At 40.5% G+C, this 23388-nt stretch overlaps 1 protein-coding gene across 1 annotated transcript in view; it reads right to left on the reverse strand.

The window, feature by feature from the left end:
- Positions 1 to 1952: 1952 nt before the first annotated feature.
- PID1 (phosphotyrosine interaction domain containing 1) overlaps positions 1953 to 23388 on the reverse strand; it is a 255104-nt gene continuing 233668 nt past the window's right edge. Inside the window, exon 3 of the mRNA XM_059053075.2 lies at positions 1953 to 4139. Coding sequence (XP_058909058.1) covers positions 3663 to 4139 — 477 coding nt within the window. The 3' untranslated portion in view covers positions 1953 to 3662. The remainder of the gene's footprint in view (positions 4140 to 23388) is intronic.

Consider the following 23388-nt stretch of genomic DNA (forward strand, 5'->3'; position numbering starts at 1 on the left):
TTAAAATACATTATCTGTCTACTTCCCTGGGATAACGTTTGTTCTATTTCAATCATATAGCTCACTTTGAACATTCTTCTTCTATCTCTAAGCAGCCACAAACTCGTTCTGGAATTAGGTAAGGAATGATGTTTTCCTTCAGTAAAAAGCCATTTGCTCACCTTTGAAGAAAGTGAGCAAGAGAGTCTCTAGGGTTCCGTCCAGGATTTCAGGATTCTGTGCTAGAACTTGCAAATCAAAGCCTCACATAGTAACTTTTCCTTCCATCTGTCTCTCCCTCCCTCCATCCTGCTAAGAGAAACTTACTGAGTTCCCCCTAGATGACCTGTCCTGTGATGGAAGCGGAGGATAAAACGTGAACAAAAAGGAAAAAAAAAAAATCCCCATCTTAAAGACACTTCCACCCCCAGAGGCTTAAAAAATATTTACATAATTATAAAAATAAACATGTAATTGAAAACTTCAATGGAGGACATGAAGGGAAATTACAGGCTGCTATAGAATCCTGTAATAGAAGGATTTGATTCAAAGTTTTAACATGTCCTGAGAAAAATAAAACAAAACATGCATCTTGGTTTTAGGGGTAAAGAGAGTATTTTGTCCATTGACCACAACCAATAAAATACTTAGACAAAATCTCATGTTATGTTATTTGTGCTCAAATAAAATTTCTTGGGCCTTTGTTTGCTTTTAAAACTTTTTCTCTTGCTATAAAAAAATAACTTCAAAAATGAATAGCAAAGGATATTTATTACTAGTGGCTTAGGATGCTAATTTAAGATAATCTAGAGGGTTTTAAGAGGAATGGAAATAAAATATCCAAATTAGAGCAACAGCGCTGGATCAGAAGTCAGAGGGTTTTCGTCCACGTCAAACACATCTGAGCTGTGCTACCTTGGCCAAGTTATACAATGTCTCTGAACCTCAGTTTCCTCATCTCTAAAATAAATGCCATATCTACCTTCAGTATCCTTCTGAGGGGCTTATGAGTTGAGGTACACAAAAGTGCTTTGTGTTCACCAGTCTAGAAGGTAGAGTATAAAAAGGGAAGAAACAAAGAGTTAAAAAAAATAATGAAGCCATGTATTTATCTCTAAATTGCTTACTAATCACTAAGCAAAAGCTATTGCCAATATTATCAGAGTCAACTACTTAGCATGTCACACTTAGTACCCTGAAAAAAACACCAGCAAATGCTTTCTGCAATAAATAACCATATGTGCACTTGCAATCCAAATTGTGCTGAGAGAAGAAAGTGGCATTGTTTGGAAACACGTGCTGGCTGGATTCTTCCTTTTCTTTCTCCCCCTCTTCAAAGCATATTCAAGGACAGTGGAGTGAGCCTGAAAATGAGAAAAGTTCAACTTGAAAGAAAATGCCATTTTCATCGGAGGAGTGAGGTAGTAATTCTTCTTTGAGTTCCTCTCTTTAGCAGGCAGCCGTATTTTCACTTTTGAAGCCTTTATATTTGGTACTGATTCCATGAAGAGCATTGCTCAAGACATACAGGCTCCATGGCCACCTGCCTTGCTTGATTAATGGGGCTGTTCTGAGAAATCATGGCCTGAAGGAGACATTTTTAACCAGTTCTGTCAGAAGGACTCGCTCTGTGTTTACCTTCCCCGATTTCAGTGCAGGTTCTCCCAAGAGGCACGTGAGATTTTATAAATAGCTATCATTTGTAAAATATTCCAGAAGAATCACCTCTGAAATAAGCCCATCACACTAAATAATTTTCAATTATTGACCTGTTACCATCTCAATGAAAGGGCAGTCATTTTTACATATAAATAGAGCATTAGAAAATAAAACAAGATTTTTTTTTTTAACACCGTCAAGGAATGGGTTATTGATGACCAAGTTTTAACATATTTTTAGAAAGAATTCCCTATTTATTCAATCTGATCTATTTTGTCCTTCAGGTTTTCCTTACTTAAAAGAGGCACGACATATAAAATACGAAACTCCTCACCTTTATTAATGCAAACATATTTTTTATTAAAGAATGAATGCATTTATGCTAAAGAGTAGTTTACATTTGTTGTGAAGCAGCAAGCATATCTCCAAGAGGTGCATTCCCCTCAATATGACTCCATGCTTATTCTACATGCCTTAAGACTGGACCCACACTCAGGGGCACACGTACACACACACAAACGCATACATGGACTCACAGATACGCAGACCAAAACGCTGACACCACTGCTCTCTGGGTTCAATAAACTCTCATTTAAGGCTTCTGTAAGGTGTCCTAGTGCCCCTAAAATTATTACCAGGATTCGAAACAGACTTTCAGAAAGGAGCAGTACCTGAAAAACGAGTCATCTGCTCTCGGCCTTAAATGAATGGATTTTAACCAATACTTTCAATGTCATTCAAGGTTGACTCTCTGCGTTTATGATATTTAAAGATCCATCAAACTGAGAAAACTCAGGCTCTCTTAGTGAGAATTTCTCATTAGAAATACCAAACAAACTGGCAACTCTGACCCTAAGAGATCAATCCAATTGGAAGATAAGAAGGTCAGATTTCCCTTTAGAATGGACATAGGTTCTCTAGATAAGTCTGGTTTATATCATTTGTTTCCTACTCGAGTGTAGTGTTGAGTGATGGGTCAAAGATTCCTTAGTGATACCAACTCAGATTTGAAGCTTGCCGTGAAAGGTTCATCAGAAAAGACCATCAACTAAATAAGTTACCATAAATCGGGGTTGAAGAAAGGACAGCCCACATGGAGCTTGCTCAGTCGCTGATAACTCATTCCCTTTTTCCAAACTATCTGTGGTGGTGGCGGTAGTTTGAAACTCCCACTCTGTTTGATTGTTTCTTTCATCTGCTTGGTTACTTTCTTCCCTTTTGGTGTCCTGCAGTGTAGGGTGAGGCTGCATCTCTGTAGGGATGGTGGCGTGGACTGGGAGGGCAGAGAGGGAGGATGGGGCAGGCGGAGGAAAGGGGCTATTAGTAGTTGCAAGTATTCTAAGAAGCTAGATGAAGTGAATACAATAAGAGGGTACTACTTGATACACGTATGTAATAAAAGCATTACCTTTAACTGTGAATTAACTGCCAACTATCAGGTTGTTAGTTGTAAAGCTCAATAACGGCTGTGCTGATTTGCTTACTGAGGAGAGAGTCTGAAACCAGCCAGGGGAGAGGAGCTCTCCGGATCAGCCTGAGGTGCTCCCTTAGTCCAGAGGCCTCCTCGCCAGCAACAGCACTCACCACCTCCCCACACAACTAGGGATCCTATAGGGGCATCTAACATTCTTGTTGGGTTTCATAAGGCAAGTTGGGATGGTCCATCAAATAAACAGCCGCAGTGTATTTGCCTGAGAGCGCTGAAAATCGGCATGGAGAGCTCCTACGGGGAGGCACTGGAAAATGAGAAAAAAAAAAAAAAAAAGGAAGAAGAAGACCAGAGTCTAGAACTTTCCTCCCCATCCACACTCCCACTGTCCTCATAGTCACAGCAGCAGCAGATTTTAATGTAATTACTTTAATAATACATTTCTTTAGATTTAGAATTGCTCTTCTGAATTTAAAAAGCTTGGTCAGCCAATAATTTGGCAGTCTCTTCATCCCAAATTTGAATCATTGCTTATTCACCGCTTGTCTTGAATTCCTTGACCAATGCTGCCTTTGCTGAAGCATCCTCAGTTCACTCAACCATCATCGGATTCCAATTCCTGGGACACCTCTTCCGAGGAGCTGTTCCTGTGGATCCGGCCGTCACTCTTCATACTGTGGAAAGTCTTCTTGAAGGCCTCCATCATGGCGTGGGCCAGCTTCTTGGCCTCTAGCTTGCTCTCGCACTCGACGGCGTGGCAGTCCATCTGGTAGGACAGGTCGTCATTAATCTCCCTGTAAACCCAGGCGAAGATGTCAGGGCTCACGTTGTGGTCGGCGGTGCAGTAGGCGATGCGGGCCACCTGGAAGGTATCCATGTGCACCGTGGCCTCCCCTTTGTGGTCGAGGTGATGGAGCCACACTTGGAACGGTCGGATTTCCAGGAGGGCGTTGGCTGGAAAGACGTCTTCTCGGGCTAGCGTGTGCTTTTTCCAGAGCTCGATGACCGGCTTTTCTGTGCAGCCTGACAAAAACTGCATGCCTGTGGTGGGGACCTTACCCAGATAGGTCACCTGAAGAGGGAAGAGGGGAAGAAAAAGGAAGAGGTCAGCAGCAGGCTCTTGGTACTAGTTGTTCACTGATGTTCTCAAACAATCATGGCGTCACCCTGGAAGGATGGAGAGACATCTTTCTTGCTCCCGAAAGGAAAAACTGGCATCAGAATTTATATTTTTTCTCCCTAACAAGTTGGCTCCTTGGCAAAGGTACTGAAATTTCAAAATAGGGTTAAACTTTAAAAATTATGATCTTCTCATAATGATAAGATAATAATAATTCTTCTCATAATGAATGATTATGATCTTCTCCAAATCTGGCATTTCTTTGACACCATAAATCCACTTGAAGTTTGTTTTCAACCAAACACACGCAGAATTTAATGATAAGAAGGAGTCAAAAGGATGTTGCATCTGAAAAACAATATCTTTACTAAACTTATCTCCTACTCTGGTTCTCTTTCCAAATCACTAAACGTCTGATTTCACTTAAGCTACTTGCTTCTAGCAAATGCCAAGGACACAAAAACTGTTCTATTTAAATTATGGCCTAAAACATGATTGTTTTCTCACCAAGATAATGTTTAAGCCATCTTTGAACGGATGGGCGTGTGGTTAGAGTGATAAAAAATGAAAGAGCTACAGATAGGTTAAGATTAGAACCCTGGTTTATCAAATAGCTAGATGGGCAATACTAAAACAAAGCAAAATAATTCCAAGTGATTCAGATAGTGTCCTTTAAAAAATTGGTTTATGATACACCAAGAAAAGATGTTCATTCTCTCGTTTTTGTTTTTTTTCACTCGTCAACATGGATAGACCCTTTACCACTGGGTACCTGCATTATGGAAACACATAAAACTGAAGAAGTCATTTAAGAAATAACACAGAACAGTATGTAATTTGGCTCAAAATTAGAGGCACGGATGTAAGTGCTATGAATTTTAGGAAAAAAAAGACCAGAAAAAGGTCCAGAGAAATGGTGAGAACTGAGCAAGGACGTTTAGCCACAATGATTCCAAATCAATGTTTCCGTTTAGTGGGACAATAAAGTCCACAGACAAAAAGTTCAGGACACAGACATTAAGTCCTGTTGCATCTTTCTGTGTTTTGCTTATCTCTTATACAAGAGTTCATTGGCTAGTCCCTTTAACAAGATGACTTCTTAATAAAGAGGCACAAGTGCTGCCCATTCTCGAAATATTTATTAGGAATCTATTATGTACAATGGCAATGTGCCAGGTGGGCATGGGGGAGAGGGAGGATGGAGAGGTCCAAAATCAGTGGGAAGAAAGTAGCTGGGTATGTGTTCAGAGCAGCATCTTTGAGGCAGGGGAAGATGAGAATAAATCCCAGCTCCTCAGTTCACCGGCGGGTGGTCCTGGACAAATCACCAGCCCTTTGCACATGCACAGATACAACTATGATGCGAGGCAGCCCATGAAAAGGGTGGGCGAAGGGTACCACAAAGTACCCTGAGCATTCAGCAGAGCCAGTGAGGGCACCCACCGTGCTCATGGAACACCTCCGGGAGGGGAGTCATTGGATTTCAAGGCATCAGAGCTTCAAAACCCAGATAGGAGCCCAGCAAATCAGATGGTGAAGAGGAGGAAGGAGCCGGAAGGCAGGGGCTGCAGTGGGGAACGGCCTCACCTGTTTGGGTACATGGGGCACTTTGGCCTGACCACACATTTGGCCTAAGACAGCCATGAAGAAGAGACAGATGGTCCATGACCACTGCATAAAAACAGGCTGAACTTTGAAAGCTGGCCTTGCATGCACTCTTGATGGAATGCCACTGAGCGTCTACAGTCCAAGGGGTACCTGGATTTGATGGAGGTTGTGAACTTGGACGACTTGACAGATGCCAGGAAGAAAGACGGACGGGGAGAGCTGCCTAGCTGCAGAATGCTCCGGCAGGAAGTTGTTGCAGCAGAACAGCAGGAGACGGGGGGGTCGGGGGGGGGGCTGACTTAGGAGTGAAGGTAGTGGGAAAGGACAGTGGGGACAGATGGGAACGAGATTCAGAGGTAAAAGTGACAATACTTAGCAATACACTGAAGGGGGAAAATGACTCAGACAGACACTGCAAGGGCCTATACTCCCCAAGGAGGCGACTGCTTGAAGAGTTCCTTGCCACTCGGGATTGGAGTCACATACTAAAGATGGCTTTGTTAGGAAACGCATAAGATAAGGCTCTTGACTAATAATACTTACTGAAAATGCGCTTTCTTTTTAATTGAGGTGAAATTCACATCACATAATATTAACCATTTCAAAATATATGCTTCAGTGGCATTTAGCAGTCAAAATGCTGTACAACTATCAGCTCTGTCTAGTTCCAAAGTATTTGCATCACCCCCAAAGGAGACCCAGGCCCCATTAAGCAGTTACTCTCCACCTTCCCCTCGCTCCAGCCCCTGGCAACCACCAATCTGCTTTCTGTTGTTATGGATTTACTACTCTGGATAGTTCATACAATCAGAATCACAAAATATGTGACCTTTTGCGTCTGGCTTCTTTCACTTAGCATAATGTTTTCAAGGTTCATCCAAGATGTACCATGTATCAATACCTCATTCCTTTCTATGACATCTTTATTTTTGGAAGTGGAAAAGCAAATGGAGTAAACTAGTTCTAGCGTTTGACGTGAAAAGTACTCTTTCTTACTGCCCCCCCCCCCGAAACTAGAAATAAGTATGTTTATATTTGTTATATTTGATAGACACATTCTTCAGAGGGAGGGAATCTCCTTTGATGTGCTTTAATCTCTCTCTCTCTCTCTCTCTCTCTCACACACACACACACACACAAACACAATTTTTTAAAAAATTATACGGTGGCTTCTATCATGATATAATTAAAGGATGAGTTTTAAAACTTTATTGTAAGCTGTTGATGGTTCCCTCCAATGGAAAACAACTTAATAACAGTAAAATTTTGACAACTAAGAACAAAATGTATTCCTCTCATAAATATTTATTACTTAAAAACTAAAGATTTTAAGGGAAATAAAGTTTTATTTTGGAAGTGTGCTTGAGAGAAGAATGGAGCAGAGATTATAGCTCAAAGAGTTTAATACGACAACAATGAAAGCTATTTAATAATATGCAGACATATAAAAAAATTTTTTAAACACTGAGGTTCAATGTATACATAGATGTAACCTCTTGGTACTAAAGTTACTAGGAAAGTAATACTTATTTAGTGGTCCAGTTTCACTAGTATCACCTAAACAACACACTATGCACCAGGCATAAGGTCCCACATTGCTGTTCATATACAGCTGCAGCCAAAACCAAGCCACACACTGAATAGTAATAACTAATATTTGTATCACACGTGAGGTAAAAAGCACTTTGTGTGCATTAGATCCATTGACAACCCTGTAGGTCAGGATGGAATATTATTATCACTAACCCGATTTTAAAGACAAGAACCTTAGATGGGGTATTGAATTCCTAGACCACTTTGCTATTAGATGAGTCATTTCCTTGTAGTTTCACTTTTCAGCCACTTATTCATTTTTCCCATCTTTCGGTTGTAAGAGAAATTTTAGCTTTGTTTGAACACCCTAGAAGCAGTGGGTCCTCCCAAAGAAAGAATAGCATTCTGTTGTTTTATGCTTTTGTAAATGACACTCCCTTCCATGCGTGGGCATTTCTTTAAAATTTATTCTTGTTTTATAAATGCAGAAAGTGAGATTCAAAAACCTAAACTTTTCAGGTAAAACGGAACACACAAAAAATAAGGTAATATATATTTATATGTTTTATATGAATATATAATATACACTTTTTACAAATATTTATTATATATTATGTTTATAATACGTATATTATCTGTTTTCTAAAACTCAAAAACACGTATAATCTATTTACAATGAAATAAAAGGAAAAAAAAATTTAATCTAAAGAACTGCAGACTTCTGGCATCTTTCCAAAAGTTTTCTGTGAAAAGAGAGACATAAACAAGTTCTACCAGCACTTATCCTGAATATTCCATTAGCTGCATCTTGCAAAGTATTCCTTAACCTGCATATGGAGATGGGCTAAGAGCACATTATGTGATGATGCCTCTCAACTTTGGTATTGACAAGCGCCAACATTCACACCAGCTGTTCGCTGGAGCATCACGACTTATGTCTGCTCTCCACTGGGATTTGCAGTGGAGGTCACAGAGGCTGTAGTGGACAGACATGCCCTCTTCCAAGCTCAGAATTAGCAAACATGCATCTGAAACGCCAGAGAACCGCTGATTCTCCCGTGATGGCAGCTCCAGTCCTGCTGCTTGAAAATACCAGCCTCTTGGCAAGGCTCTCAGGTGAGTCTTCTCTGATAAAAATGCACTAACCCTGCCCAAACCTTACTGAACAGTCCTGGTAATGAACTGCTCTCTGGTTCCTGTAAGGTGTGGCCAACACAAAACATGAGTCAGAGGGTCTAACTTATACCACTGGGTGAACCTTGGGAAGTCAATGAAATTGTGTTTTGTTACCTTTGGGGAGTTGATAACTGTGTCTGAAATCCCATGAGATTACATAAATACAAAAAATAACGTTAACAAGTTGGTACTTCTTAAAGACGTACAGGAAAAGAATTATTTGAATAGAGTTTCCCTAGAAATGGAATAAAAAAGAAATCTCTAAGTAGAGTTTCCTTGAAAATGGAATGCAAAATGATAAAATGATGTATCAAGACACTCTCCCCTCAGGATGGCCCCTTTAAATCAGCCCTGCTATCATCCTTACTGGCCCGAGTTCCAGAATCCCTAATAAGTCAGTTATTTACTACCTGCCTGCAGATATCCTAATGATCCCATTAAGTTCTTCAGAGTCTGGCATTCACCCATACTGTTGACTATAAGTCACCGAAAAACAAAAAACTATTCAGGCTTTAAAAAAGTGAATTTCTCTTTAATTTTTTATATATAATTTAATAGAAATGTGCCTTATGGCTCTTCTTTTCAAGGGAGATGGAGTAAAAACTTTTTTAAAAACATTAATTATCTCAAAATACGAAAGATTCAGTTATGCTGTGCATGAAGCCATGCCCTCTGTGTTATGGGACCACAGAGTATGTGTGTCTCAATAAATAGAAACCCTTGAAATACAGGGCTTTATCCATGTATCCTTTTATGTCAACACTCTTGCAGGGATTTACTCTAACTGTATATAGAGATTCCTTCTTGCCAGTCTTCCTCATGTGGGAGACTTGCTTTCACACCCTCTGTAGGCACATCCTCCTTATGAGTGAGAACACAGGACTCAGTGTCTGCCTCGGGGCTTCCACGACTGATATAGCTGTGCAGCAATGCAGGGTCTGTGAATGAGAACCCTGTGATCCTGCCCGTCTATGAAAATATGAAAGAAGTGAATGTTTTCTACACGAATAAGTCCCTTCCGAGCCTCATCCTTAGGGGTTGCGATATTTCAGGGCCACAAAGCAGACGAGAAACACGGAGTCACGAAATTGTTCCCTACACGTCCAAAATGGTAGACAGATTTCTTTTTAAGATGCCACCTCCCCAGGTGCTGGGAGAAAGGGACTTGGAAGACGACAAGAAGATTCTTCCGGAGGAGTAACAACCCGTTGGAAATAAATACTGGCATCTTTTCCATGGTTGCAGAAACAGGCTTTGGGCAAGAAGCTTATGAATCATTCAGAGAGAAATAAACAAACAGAGCAAAGAAAAATGAGAAGTTTTTCCCTCTGTGTCATTCAGTGGCATAAACTGATGCCCAGACACAGACGTTTGTAATGTGTGTGAATCGGCTTTGCCTAATCCCAGCTGAAGAAAGCATTCGAGGATATTCATGGTGTGTAAAAATACAGAGAGGCCACAGAGCCAAGGGGCCCGCCGGAGTGTCTGCAGCATTTACAGTGTCAGATCAGGTGAGACCAGCGTCCTCAGAATTTCTCCTTCCCACCCATGAGTTTTCCAACACCCCAGTCAGCTCTTCATTCATGAATCACCATTCCCTTCTCATCTGAGGCAAAACAAACCCTGGTTGCCTGTCATGCACCCTTGTGGCCGAGCCAGCACCATTCCGTTCCTTCCTCTTGGTGGCCAGCGCATATTTCATTCTGGCTTGAAAAACCCTTGTTTAGGATCCTGACTCATCTTACCTTACACTGGACAGCCAGATGGAAAGGGTAATACCGGGGTCCCTAAATGAAGATGTGAGATGGAGTGGATGATCACATAAGAACCCAAGCACCTGGTTTCCTGGGGTCTCCCACCTTCCAGGCTGGATAAGCCCAGCTTCCCACATTTGGAAGCCTGACTTTGGTTCAGTTTACTATGGGGTTTCTCCGGGATGACATGTCAAGAACAAAGATTCTCCAGAGGCCTTTCTTGGGATATAAAAGATCTTGTTGCTCTTTCATTGTCTGTAGGAGACTTCCTTTCCCCAGCTGACATAAAATAAGATGATATAAACACAGGATGGAGAAAACGTAACTGGGAATCCCAATAGCTTTTGGGTTACAAGGCAAAAGATGAGAAAAAGAAAAGCCACTCTTACTTCTAGGCCAAATATCAGAATCAAGCTCTTCTGTTCTCACATTAATTCCCATTTGCACATTTCAGAGAAAAGGGAAAGGACAAAATCCTGAGATTTATGATGTAGGCTTGAATCTACTCCTTCCTGGCTGGTCACAGAGGAGCAAGAATTCACTAAGCACTTCGAAGAGTGGGGATGGATCCAATACGCCAATGACCTAACAATCCACAATGCAAAGACAGAAGTAATGCTAACCATGACCTTGAACTTGTATAATCTGCTTTAAGCCATGAAGACACTATTAAAGGATAAATACTGTGCACAGCGAAATCTATGAAGTTATTGTGAGAAAAATGGAATTGATTAGCCTTGGGCTTGAAAATTAAATTTATTTACCTGTATTTTCATTTGATAAGCATTCACTAAGCATCTACTGGGAACCAGGTATATCAGTGAATAAAATTGATAAAACTCTCTGCCCTCTTGGGGCTGACATTCCAACTACACAGAAGATTCTTACGACTGAGTTTACAGAACTCAGCATTACGTAGGCAAGTCTGGCGTCAGGGAGGAGAACATGCGTGGGCCTCTGGGAATGTTTTTGATGAATTGGAAAACTTCTCTTGGGTTCAAAAAGGTCTCTCCTCTCGTATGGCATAACTGGGATGAAAAAAGTCCCCATTTAGAGTCTATTCCTTGGGTCAAGCTGTGTCTCATGAAGGCTTATTAATCTTTACATTCACTGTAGTTTGGCTTCCTGAGATGCTACCGCGGTAGAGGACCAGGCAGGTCGATGTCTTTGGAAGAGCGCTGAGGGAGAGGGAAAGTGAGTGAGGGCTAGGAAGTGAAGGAGGTAGGAGATACAAGGCTGACTCTGCCTCCCAAAACAAGATGGACCAGCAGCTAAAATTCCACTGGTAGTCTACATTTGCCCTGGCGACCAGACAGGTGGGGTGCCTGGCCTCACTTGACACCTGTGTTTTCACTCCCAGGATGTTCCAGGCACATCTAACTAATCTGCCTTCATTGAAATCTCATAGTAAAATTATAAGTTGTTTTAGGCTGCCCAGCATCTATTCTACTCTTCTTTGGTCTCTTCCTTTATTTTGGAGATCCAAAGAACAAGTTTTCCCGGTATTCAAACTCAAGGTACTGATAATTATATTGCAATAAATTCCTAATGATTCAAAGGTATATCATCAGTATTAGGGGCTTTTAGAGCTAAATGGGGCCATTCAGACCAACCTAACACCACCCCTTTGTTGCAGAGATGATGATTCTGATACTTGCCCTGAATCACACAGCTGGTCCTTGAAAGAGCAAGGTGTGGAATGAAGGTCTCCACCACAAGGCCAAGGTTCTTTCCACTGCTCCAATCTCTTCTCCAGAAGAGGATCTGGACACTTTGTTTCATTCTTATATCATCTACTTCTCTCTGGCCATTTCTTCAAGTGTCCACACTGAGACCAAGGTCTGGTCAGGGACACGGAAAGGTGACAGGGCCTCTACCAGTACTTGTTAAACATTCTAAAAGGAGGTTGGAATCGGAGTCAAACTGCCCTTAACCTGAGATGTGTTTGCATAACTCAGGGATTTAAATTATGATGCTAGCATCAATAATTGAAAGAAGGAGACAGGAGTGTATACTTAATATTCAGATATCATATTCCTAAAGGACTCTGAAATGGTTCTTTACAAAGCAAACAATCCCTACTTCAAAGAATAATTCCAAAGAGTAAATAGTCAACATGTGCTAAGTGTGCCCCTACCCCGCTCTTTGTGGGTCAAAGAGCACGCCAGACGACAAGAGATGTGTAATAGCTCTAGGCGCCAGGCACCGTGGCGAGAAGGCTTTGGCACAGCCCTTAACCAGGACAGTTGGCCTGAGAGGCCTGGGCTCAGTTCACAGCAGATCTGGGCATCCTTTCTCACTGCAATAGCTCAAAGGTCCTACTCCTCAGCCCTCAGGCTCTTTTAAGTCATTCCTAAGAAGCCCAGATGATTCTGGATCAAAACTATGGTTTTCTTCTCCAGAGTGAGTCTTGGGTACCATTCTGGGGCCTATTTTTTGGCAGATCTACCTCATCTTCATCAGGATAAGAGGAGACCCAGCCGTCCTATCGCTAGACAAGGATGAGGACCAATTGCGGCCATTCCCCATAAGGCCATCCTTCCAAGTCTTTTGCCTTATACCTCTTTGGCCAGGCTTGGTTGGCTGACCAAGAGGCAGGGGGTGAGCCTGGCTGTCTAGGGTAAGCCTGCCTCTGACTTTAACAGCACATTTTGGTTATCCCTAAAGGGGTGATGACCCAGAAAGGCTTACAGACTTACTCGTTTTTTTTCCCAGTAGTAGCAACAATGCTGGCAGTAGAATGTAGATTTTCTAACATGCATATCCTCTGGAGCACATTTATGCATATGACTTTGTTTAGTGCTATTTATTTATTTCAGTAGCTTTCCTAAGGTTACACATATTGATAATACCTTTTTTTTTTATTGTTTAGCAGTTCTTCCCAAGTATTGGAGTGGGTTATGCTTATATAATCTATAAAAATATTATTAAAAATTTTACTGGAAGATATATTTTCTTTTTTATTATGTAAATGTATATCATGGGGGGGAAAAGCAAATTTACTAAGACCCAATATCAAGAAATAATTATGTGCTATTTTTGCATTCTAACAAAGAGATGAACATCGCTTCCGCTCTTAAATACAGCATGTGTCTCACAATTAGGAATTTAAGCGACAGATTTACTTCTGTTATTCATATTACAGCTTAGTTCCACTGATGCAGAGTGACTGGAGACGCTGTGTCCCATCTTGCATTTATCAAGCAGTCCCAATGTGCAATTTGTCCTGTCACTTGGCTCTTGGATGTGTGAAGCTTGGGAATATTGTCATTGTCACTGTCAAAGACAGAAGCAATTTATCTAGAAGGCACTGAAGTGTGCTTTGGAAGACAAAGTCACTTATAAAAATGACATCACATTAAAACATACATTTCCTCATCTGACCCTTTCTGGTGAGCTGGCCCAAGGATGGTAAAACCACTGTTGTACTCAGTGGCACAAGAACAGTTTATTTCGAGACAAGTCTGATATCTCCCCTTCTGCCTTCTAATCCATGGAGTATACCACAAAGGGAGAAGTTCAGTAGAGCTCTCTAGGCCCTTAAATGTTCACAATGAGAAAATTCTCTAAATGATAAATCAGTATGGAGCACACTGCCTGTGTGCTATCCTGACAAATGGATTCAAGGGACAAGCACTGGTGGCAGGTAAAAGAATGTCACCAATTTTTGTCCTTATAGCACTTTATCAATTCATTTTCCTTAGCACACAACTCGCTAGGAATGGGCCAGGAAAGGCACTAAACATTTAGAAAGAATAACGTAGAGACAACATTCGGTTGAAGGTAATAAAATAAACACACCAATCTACTGGCTACAAGTCTAGAGCTCTTAATAGAAGGCCAGTGGAGGTTTGAAACAAGAGACATACTGTGAGGCTAACTAAACATGGAATTATCAAGTAGTCCAGAAAAATGAAGACTTATGTTCAAACAAAACCTTTACGTGAACGTTCAAGGTAGCTTTATTTGTAATAGCCCCAAACTAGAATCAGCCCAGAGGCCTTTCAACAGGTGAACAGTTAACTGTGACACATCCATTCCATGGAGTACTATTCAGCTAGAAAAAATGAATTATTGATACATGGAACAACTTGGATGAATTGCCAGGGAATTCTGCTGAGTGGGAAAAAAAATCCCCAAAGATTACATACTGTATGATTCCATTTATATATCATTTCTGAAATGAAAACGTTTTAGAAATAGAGAACAGATCAGTGGTCGCTGGGGGTTAGTGATGGAGGTGAATGGTGGTGGGGAGGCGGGTTATAAAAGAGAAATGCGAGTCATTATTGTGAGAGACTTGTTCAGTGTCTTGACTGTGGGGATAGATACATGAATCTACACATGTAGGAAAATTGTATAGGGCTAAATACACATACACACATAAACGAGTACAAGTAAAACTGGGCATATCTGAATAAGATTGGTGGATTGTATTATGTGATATTAAATTATAGTTTTGCAAAGTGTGATCATTGGAGAATACTGGGTGAAATGTATATGGGGTCTCTCTGGATTACTTCTTACAACTGCATGTGAATCAATTCTCTCAATAAAAATTTCAATTAAAAATCATTTCATTGAGTTAGTTTTCTAATAAAACTACCTTTTACTTATAATTATTTATCAAAATGTGCAATATATTCATGTTGTTCTGACCAATGGATATACCTAGTAATTGTAAGGCTAACTCAAACCAGAGAAATATTTTAACTTACACATGTATTATATTTTAGAAAACAATTTTTGAAAATGTCAGTTATTTATATATATATATTGGGTTGGCCAAAAAGTTCCTTCAGTTTTTAAGTAAAAATAAAAGACATTTTTCATTTTCACCAAGAACTTTATTGAACAACATATTCACCATTTTGTTCCACTACCTTCTGCCACTTTTCAGGCAACTTTGCAATTTCATCTTCGCAAAATTTTTTATCTTCTTGAGCAAAGAACTGTTCCAGGTGCCTTTTACAGTTCCAGGAAATTGAAATTTTTTCCATTAAGAAAATGTTGGAAAGACCAAAATAAATGGAAATCTGAAGGTGCAATGTCTGGTGAATATGGCGGATGAATCAGAACTTCCCAGCCAAGCTGTAACAGTTTTTGTCTGGTCAGCAAAGAAACATGCGGTCTTGAGTTAACCTGATAGAACATTATGCGTTTTCTGTTAACTAATTCTGGACAGTTTTGGTCAAGTGCTGCTTTCAGTTGGTCTAACTGGGAGCAGTACTTGTTGGAAGTAATCGTTTCGTTTTCCGGAAGGAGCTCATAATAGAGGACTCCCTTCCAATCCCACCATATAGTGGTTCATTTCACTTGCCCCATGATCTCTTCCGTTCCACATTGTTGTACGGTATCTACTTTTCATTGCCCATCACAATTTGTTTTCAAAATGGAACGTTTTCGTTATGTTTCAGTAGAGAATAGCATGCGGAGAAACAGTCAAGAAGGTTGTTTTTGCGTAACTTATGTGGTACCCAAATATCAAAGTGATTAACATAACCAAGCTGGTGCAAATGATTTTCAATTCTTTATTTGGATATTTTGAGTATGTCAGCCATCTCCCATGTGGTATAATGTTGATTGTTCTCAATTAATGTCTAGATTTGATCGCTATCAACTTCAACTGGTCTACCAGACCGTGGAGCATCGTCCAGCGAGAAATCTCCAGCACAAAACTTCACAAACCACTTTTGACACTTTAATCTGTCACAGCACCTTCTCCATATACTGCACAAATCTTTTTTTGCATTTCAGTTGCGTTTTTACCTTTCTTGAAATAATAAAGCAAAATATGATGAAAATGTTGCTTTCTTTCTTCCATCTTCAATATTAAAATGGCTACACAAAAATTCACCAGTCTTGGTAAGTTTTTTAAAAAATGTACCCTGATATGATAGCTGTCACAATACAATCTAACAAAATTGTTTTGAATGAAGTTAAAGACAAGTAAATGCTATTAGAGCCAGCATACAGAAAAAAAAGAACAAACTTTTTGGCCAACGCTGTGTGTGTGTGTGTGTGTGTGTGTGTGTGATATATCAGAGGACATGTGACAGAGTGGGAAATAGATGATTAAACAGCAGTTCTGAAATCCATTCTCTCCCTTTCTTCAGGGAGAGGGGAGATGACCCTAGAAAAGACAGAAATAATCTCCTTGTCAACTTGTTAACAGCAGACCAGCTATTTGCCAGCAGGCAAGTCCTTATCTACGGAATACTTTATGCAGGATGTACTTGTTTGCCTAGAGTTGCTTGTGCTGGAGTTATGGCACATGGCTTCCAGGAAAATGTCTCATAGGCTATGTAACGAAGTATAAAATGGAGATGTTTCATAATTCTGTGTAAGTAGTATAACTGCATATAGAATAAGGTATCTTCTATATTAATTTGGGCTAGATTGTCTGTGATGCAGCAAGAAAGGACTGAAAGAGATGCACTGACAGTCCCAGATGTCAGCTTATTTTGCTTCTGCTTTCTGACTATTTGTTTCCCTGAAATTATTAGCAAAGTTTGGTACAGGATGAGATTTCTGAATTGAATGTCCAACACTGTATGTAATCTCACAGGGTAATAAATAGAAGACTTTCAAGCATACACTTACTTATATTAGGATGACATTCTGTGGAAAATAGAAGAGTTATTAGAGACCAGGAATGAAATGTGATAAAGTTTATGATTGTTAAAGAAGAGCTTGTTCACGATATTTTTTAAACTACCAAATGTAAAATAGCTAGCTAGTGGGAAGCAGCCGCATAGCACAGGGAGATCAGCTCGGTGCTGTGTGACCACTTAGAGGGGTGGGATAGGGAGGGTGGGAGGGAGACACAAGAGGGAGGGGATATGGGGATATATGTATATATATAGCTGATTCACTTTGGTATAAAGCAGAAACTAACACACCATTGTAAAGCAATTATACTCCAATAAAGATGTTAAAAAATAAATAAATAAACAAACAAACAAATAAATAAAGGTTAAAAAATAAACAGATGCTGGTTTGGTATTTAGGTTATACTGACTACATTTTTTAAAAACCATGTAGCAATTGTACTTAAAATTACAGTATTTAAAATATGATCAAAATTAAATCCTTTGCAACTATTTAAATGTATGATGGAAATATTTGCTATATACTCAAAAATGTGTGGTCAGCTACAACACTTACACATTTTGTAAAAAGCCAAACGTAACGCCTAGAATATGTCTTACCTGATCGTTATGTAAAAGGTCTACTCATAACTAGAGAAATGCAAACTAAAACTACAGGGAGATGCCTTTCTCACCTATCAGACTGGTGAAAATTAAAAAGTATGGCTCACATTGTGCTGGCTCTGAAGAAACAAGACACTCTCATATATTGCTGTATATGCAGTAAACATTGACACCGATACAGAGGTGTGCTTGTGTGTAAATGCATACATTCACACACGCAATCCTTTTTTTTTTTTTTTTTTTTTTTTTTTTTCGGTACGCGGGCCTCTCACTGTTGTGGCCTCTCCCATTGCGGAGCAGGCTCCGGACGCGCAGGCTCAGCGGCCATGGCTCACGGGCCCAGCCGCTCCGCCGCATGTGGGATCTTCCCGGACCAGGGCACGAACCCGTGTCCCCTGCATCGGCAGGCGGATTCTCAACCACTGCGCCACCAGGGAAGCCCCACACACGCACTCCTATTTCTCTCAGCAGTGACCACTGAGAGACTCTGCAGCGGTGACATGCCAGTAGCAAGGCACACACCTGAACCCCAAATCCTGGTTTCTAAATATCATTCTCCACTGAAAGGAACCAGCCCTTCTTAGAGAAATAGTTGATTCCAGAGCTGGCACATGAAAAGTATGAGATGATCTTGAAATATGCTGTGCCAGAAAGTAGGAAAGTGCTCAAAGAATGACAGAAATATGTCCAAAGGACAGGGCACCAGCTTTTAAAGGGGCTCCTGTTAACCAAACTGGGGACAATTTGACCATCAAAATAAATAATAAATAATAAATAATGATAATAATGATCACAACCCACAAAATAAGTAAGAATCCACGAGTCAATGCAATGTTGATATACATAGATAAAGTTAATGGGAGAGAAGAAAAGTTCTTACAATAGAATAAAAACTAATAAAGGTAGAGATGATGAGATTAGAAAATCACCATTTGGCAACCACCGTAGTAATAGACGGCTCAAGAAAGAATAAGCATCAATGAATGCTAAAACAAGTCTGCTGAGATGTCTGAAATGTCTGCTGAGAAGTTGAATATTTATATAACTTCAAAGTATCTCCCCACAAGACTCCTAGTAATTACAAATGGAGAGTAGTCAATTTTCAGGAGAGAAACTTAGCAGACCCCATCACAAGCAAGTGACAAAGTAATGTGCGCTGTGAAGGACACAGCATCACCTCTGTGGCCTCCCTGCTAATCACCTGAACCTGATCATGTGGAAATGTTGGACAAACCCAAATAGAGGGTACTGTTTAAACTGCAAAAACAAAAAGGTCAGAAGGACAGAAGGGAAAAAAAGGGGAATCTGCTCTAGATTAAAGGACACTAAAGAGACCAGTCATGTAATCCTGGATTGCATCCTGGGCCATCATTTATTTTTCTTTTGATATAAAGTACATTAGTCCACAACTTTCAAAATATCAATAAGGACTTTAGATAACATAATAGTACTGTATAAATGTTAATTCTCTGATTTTGGTATTTTATAACAGAGTAACCTTATATATAAATATAGATAGATAGATATAAGGATATATAAGAATGGTTATATAAGATAATACCCTAGCTTCTAGGAACTACACCCCGATGTATAGGGGCTTCATCTCTTAGCATGAAAGGGGGGATGGGAAATGAATGATCACATAAATAAACATTTTAGAATCATACATACAGAAGTAGTTTATAATAACTTTTCAACATTTTTGTGTCTAAAATTATTTCGTAGTAAAAAATTTAAAAGAAGATAAATGAGTATATGTTCCCCTGACTCAACACTAATTTAAGTAGAAAATAAAAAGATTTTTATGAGCATATGTAGTTGACTAAGCAATGTTCATCTCCTGAAGGGTAAGTTTGTGATCAAAATCCACCCCCTCATGCTGACTGAATTAATCTAGCTTAGTGACACATGACAAATTCTACTCTAATCGTACTGGTGCACCTAAATCCGGGGACTTAAGTGGGCATGTGACAGGTTAAATTTTCTTCCATAAGCAAGCAATACCTTTAGCAATCAAATCTGTAATGACTCAAGAGCTTTAAATGTCATATTTACCTTCTGTTTCCAAACAGAAACCAATGAAAGATCATTTTTAATCACTAGTATCATCAGAATTGTACATTCTTAGTGAAAACTTATCTTGGAAACATAGCTTTCCTGCTCTCTAACTCTTTGATAATATTGTTGCTATTTGTCCCTATACCAAAATTATCACACCGAAAAAAAATCCTGTAGGATTTTCCTACTGGATTTCTTTTTAAGAAAGGAGAGTGATATCAAATATTTAGAAATACAGAAACAAGTACTTATAATATAGAGGCTTGTGTATTGTAGCTTTGAAGGGTGTCTTGTTAAAGTCACAGGTGATGAGTATATTCTTGAGAGGAGAAAGAAGAAGGAAGTTTCTGTTTGAATGCTGGGAAAATAAGAATAAAGAATGAAGTGGAATCATAGGATCATCTTGAGATGAAGGACCACTTCAGCAAGTACGTTTAGTTTCATTAAGAGTGCACTTGCACTGGAGCAAACATTTCAAATCTTGATGGACTTAGGGAAAGCAAGAAGCTCTTCTGCTATTTTTCAAGAAGCACCTGCTCAGCGGTCAGAGTCTTATTTTCAGCCACAGTGTAGTAGTACCAGTAGCAAAAAGGTGCAACCACCATATGCAGTAGACAGATTCAGGACCACTTCCCTCCAGTTTGCTCAGCAGAAACAAAGAGCCGTGGAGGCCATCAGCCTAGATCAACAGAAAATGCAGCCTGACAACTCGAGGTGGAGACCTGCGAACAGCATCAGAAGGGACGTATGTGTGGACAGCAAAGGGAGAACAAGGAGGACGTCCTGTCCATAATTTTTGAAGCGCTTTGCAAAGGGGCTTGTCTGACTCTCTAGACCCTGGAGACGTCCTACACATAAAAATAAGATACAGAAACCATGACTCACAGATTCAGGCCAGGAAAGCAGGAAACCTGTTTAAAAACAAAATTACTTTCATTGTTTTAGTATCTCCTTATAAAGGTGAAAATCTTCCCTGTAAATTCACTGGATGGTACACATGGGTCTCGGCTTATTGATTTTTATTTTTTGGTTGAGCGCATTCTATTCTTCCAGTGCCATGTTCTCATTTTCTCTCCATCACCAGCCTAACGGGGAGGCTGAGATGCTTAATGTGATGAGATCTAAAGGGACCTAAAGGACGGTCCACGGATGTGCAGAAATACAAAGGCCTGTCACTGAGAGAGCTGGTGCTGGTTCAGCCCATCTCTCCTCATTCTACCAGGAAGGTGGTGTGACAGTTAATTTTCTACTCAACTGGGTCCTGGAGTGTCCAGACACCCGGCTCAAACATTACTCTGGGTGTGTCTGTGAGGATTGTTCCTGGAGGATATTAACGTGTGAGTCCTTAGACTGAATAAAGCTGACGGCCCTTCCCAATGTAGGTGGCCCCATCCAGCTGAGGGCCTGGATAGAATAAAAGGCGGAGTAAAGGAGAATTTGCTCTGTCTGACTGACTGTCTTCAAGCTGGGACATCGGTCTTCTCCTGCCTTTAGATTTGGACTCAGGCTGGAACTACACCATCGGCCTTCCTGGGTCTTAGCATGCCAACTGCAATTCTTGGGAATTCTCATAAGCCTATTACTTAGAATGAATCTCTTAATTATACATATAATACACAGAGGATCCCCAACCTGCAATGGTTCGACTTACCGTTTTTTGACTTTACGATGGTGCAAACGCGACATGCATTCAATAGAAACTGTACTTCAAATTTTGAATTTTAACTCTTTTTCCAGACCTGCAGTATGATTCTTTCTTGTGATGCCGGGCAGCAGCAATCAGCCCCTTCTCAACCAGACAACCACGAGGGTGAACAACTGACACACTTTCAACCATTCTGGACTCAGACAATCATTCTGTTTTTCACTTTCAGTACAACACTCAATACATTACATGAGAGAGTCAACACTTTAGTATAAAATAGGAGTTTTTTTAGAGATGATTTTGCCCAACCGCTGGTTAATGTCAGTGTTCTTAGCACATTTAAGGTAGGCAAGGCTAAGCTACGATGTTTGGTAGGTTAGGTGTATTAAATGCATTTTTGACTTATGACGTTTTCGATTTACAATGGGTGTATCGGGATGGAACCCCACTGTAAGTCAAGAAAGGTCTTTATATAAATAAGTCTATCTATTAGTCTTTATCTGGTATGTTCCAGACAGAGGCCAGCTGAGTCCTGGACAAAAGACCACTGTGGCTGACTCTGGGGGACGCTGAGATGAGCTGTCACTGAGATTGACATTGCCATCACAGCCTAATCTACATGCCCTCCCCCTTCCTCCCTGTGCATTCTTACATAGTGGTCCAAAACTTTCATGCCATGAACAGTTTTGAAGAGGCAACCTGGATTGAAATAGGTGAATGTCCTCTTTCCAAGGTCACGTAAATAGAGATCATGTGATCTAGATCTAGATACGTGCGCGCGCACACACACACACACAAATTCTACCGGTTCTGTTGCTCTCGAGGACCCTGACTGACACAGGTAGGATCCACCACTCCACCACCACCTGTCCTCTCTTCCCTGCTCACACCCCACAAATCCTGCTCCCTGTCATGCCCTCCCCTTACTTTAGAGGTAGCCCTGAATGTTCCTCAATTACCGCCAACTCTCAAACTCTACACATTGATTCCGTAAGAGTGATTCTACAGAGAAGCTAAGTTGTGAAGTCTCTGGAGGGAAGTAGACTAGGGAAGTCATGCTTGATTCCCCTTCATCACCAACTTATACTTGGGGAAAACAACGAGATGAATCTTCGTGCTCATCACTTCCCGACAGAACAGGCCATCCTTAGCCTTGCACAGGAAGTGCCCTGGCTTGAACTGTCAGGGAGTTCAGAGCAGAGAGGCTGTGCCTTCAGGAGGTCCTGGCACCTCTCTTTCCCAGGACTCTCTCTTTGTGCTTCTTGTGAGGCTCCTCCATTTTGCCTTGTGTAAAAATGTCTAGGAATTGATCATAACAGCCCACTTTCAAGTGTAGACGCCTAGAATGCAGAGATGTGTGTTGTATTGACAGCACACTACACACTGCTTGAGCCCATTAAATATTAAAGGAATAAAAAAGTCAGTTAATTCTCCTTAACCTCCAACGTTTCCATGGCATAATAGCATTATAATTTTCCAACTCTTCAAATTCACTCTAGTTTCATGTGAAGAGTTTCTTTTCCTTTTTGGTGTTGGTCTATTTGTAATGGCGAATGAATGATAATTTAATAATAATTAATAACAATTCAATGATTAAAATGAATGACTGGTATCCTGAGAAAATAAAGAAGATACCAAGGAAACCTGAAATTTAAGGGTCTTTTAAAATTAATGTTCCTTACTAACTGGTTTAAAGGAACAGGAGCCAGCAGAGGAGGTTAGGAACTGCTGCTGGGTTTGTTTGTTTTGGTGGTTCTCTTGATTTGCTCAAGGTTTCTCTACTGTCAGGCCCCTATCATCACAGCTGGCAGTGTTGTCTTCTGTTGTTTGGTCAGTGCTTTTCCCAAAACTTATGCACATGCTCACAAGGTAATAACACGAGCACCACCACGCCTGGATGGGCTGCATAAGGAACGAAAAGACGGAGACCAGAGTTTGGGGTGGAAATGAGAGGCTGGGGAAGGCTTCCTTTTCTGAACGCAGCAGCTACGAGGAAGTTTCAGGAAGCTGGGAGGAGATTTCAATTAAACGGCAAACGTCTCAAGTCCAAGTCAAGATGCCGGCTCTGCCCCCGCAGGATACGTCAGTCTTAGTCTCTGGGTCTCAGGCCAAGAGCAGCATGGTCACTTATCACGCCCCAAATTTGTACAATCACAGAATTGGCAGATGAGGCCCCTTCTGTGTCAGCAAGGCCTCCACTGCCTTCGTCAAGG

This window comes from Kogia breviceps, chromosome 2 (assembly GCF_026419965.1).
Source record: "Kogia breviceps isolate mKogBre1 chromosome 2, mKogBre1 haplotype 1, whole genome shotgun sequence".
Taxonomy (NCBI): domain Eukaryota; kingdom Metazoa; phylum Chordata; class Mammalia; order Artiodactyla; family Physeteridae; genus Kogia; species Kogia breviceps.